The 493-nt window shown below is 57.2% G+C and overlaps 1 protein-coding gene across 1 annotated transcript in view; it reads left to right on the top strand.

Annotated features, from left to right (window-relative positions):
• Positions 1 to 493, top strand: part of LOC119586686 (putative neural-cadherin 2) — a 43803-nt gene that overhangs the window by 42035 nt on the left and 1275 nt on the right. The window contains exon 14 of the mRNA XM_037935418.1: positions 178 to 386. Coding sequence (XP_037791346.1) covers positions 178 to 386 — 209 coding nt within the window. The remainder of the gene's footprint in view (positions 1 to 177; positions 387 to 493) is intronic.

The following is a 493-nucleotide window of genomic DNA, read 5'->3' as shown; positions in this document are numbered from 1 at the left end:
TTAATGTTATATTTATTTTCTATTAGCATTAACATTATAGCTCTTACTGTGCACGTAGATGTTGATAAAGCAACGTATGAAAAGAAAAACAGCTAAAAAAGGCATTGAGAATCAGCAGCTTCCTCCAAAGACGCTCCTGCACCGGATAACCCGCCTCCCCCGCCTGTCTCGTTGCAGGAGGTGACGAGGGCCGCGGCGTTGGCATCGTGTCAACCAGGATGGCACTGGACCGGGAGGAGCGCCGCGCCCTTCTGGTGCCCCTGGTGGTGGGCGACGCCGCCTCGCCCGCGCTCTCCGCCACCGTCACCCTCACGCTCCACGTCGCAGACCTCAACGACAACCCGATGGCGCCGGCGGCCAAGACGATCGTCGTCCACACCGTGCAGGTAGGGACAGCGCCGCTCTGCTGGAGGAGGAGGTCTTCGGGTGCTCTGGAAAGCGCTTTGCATACACACACGAACTCGGTGATTAAACAAAGTCATACGCTCACGCG

This window comes from Penaeus monodon, chromosome 21 (assembly GCF_015228065.2).
Source record: "Penaeus monodon isolate SGIC_2016 chromosome 21, NSTDA_Pmon_1, whole genome shotgun sequence".
NCBI classification, from domain to species: domain Eukaryota; kingdom Metazoa; phylum Arthropoda; class Malacostraca; order Decapoda; family Penaeidae; genus Penaeus; species Penaeus monodon.
This window is presented reverse-complemented; position numbering and strand designations above follow the sequence as displayed.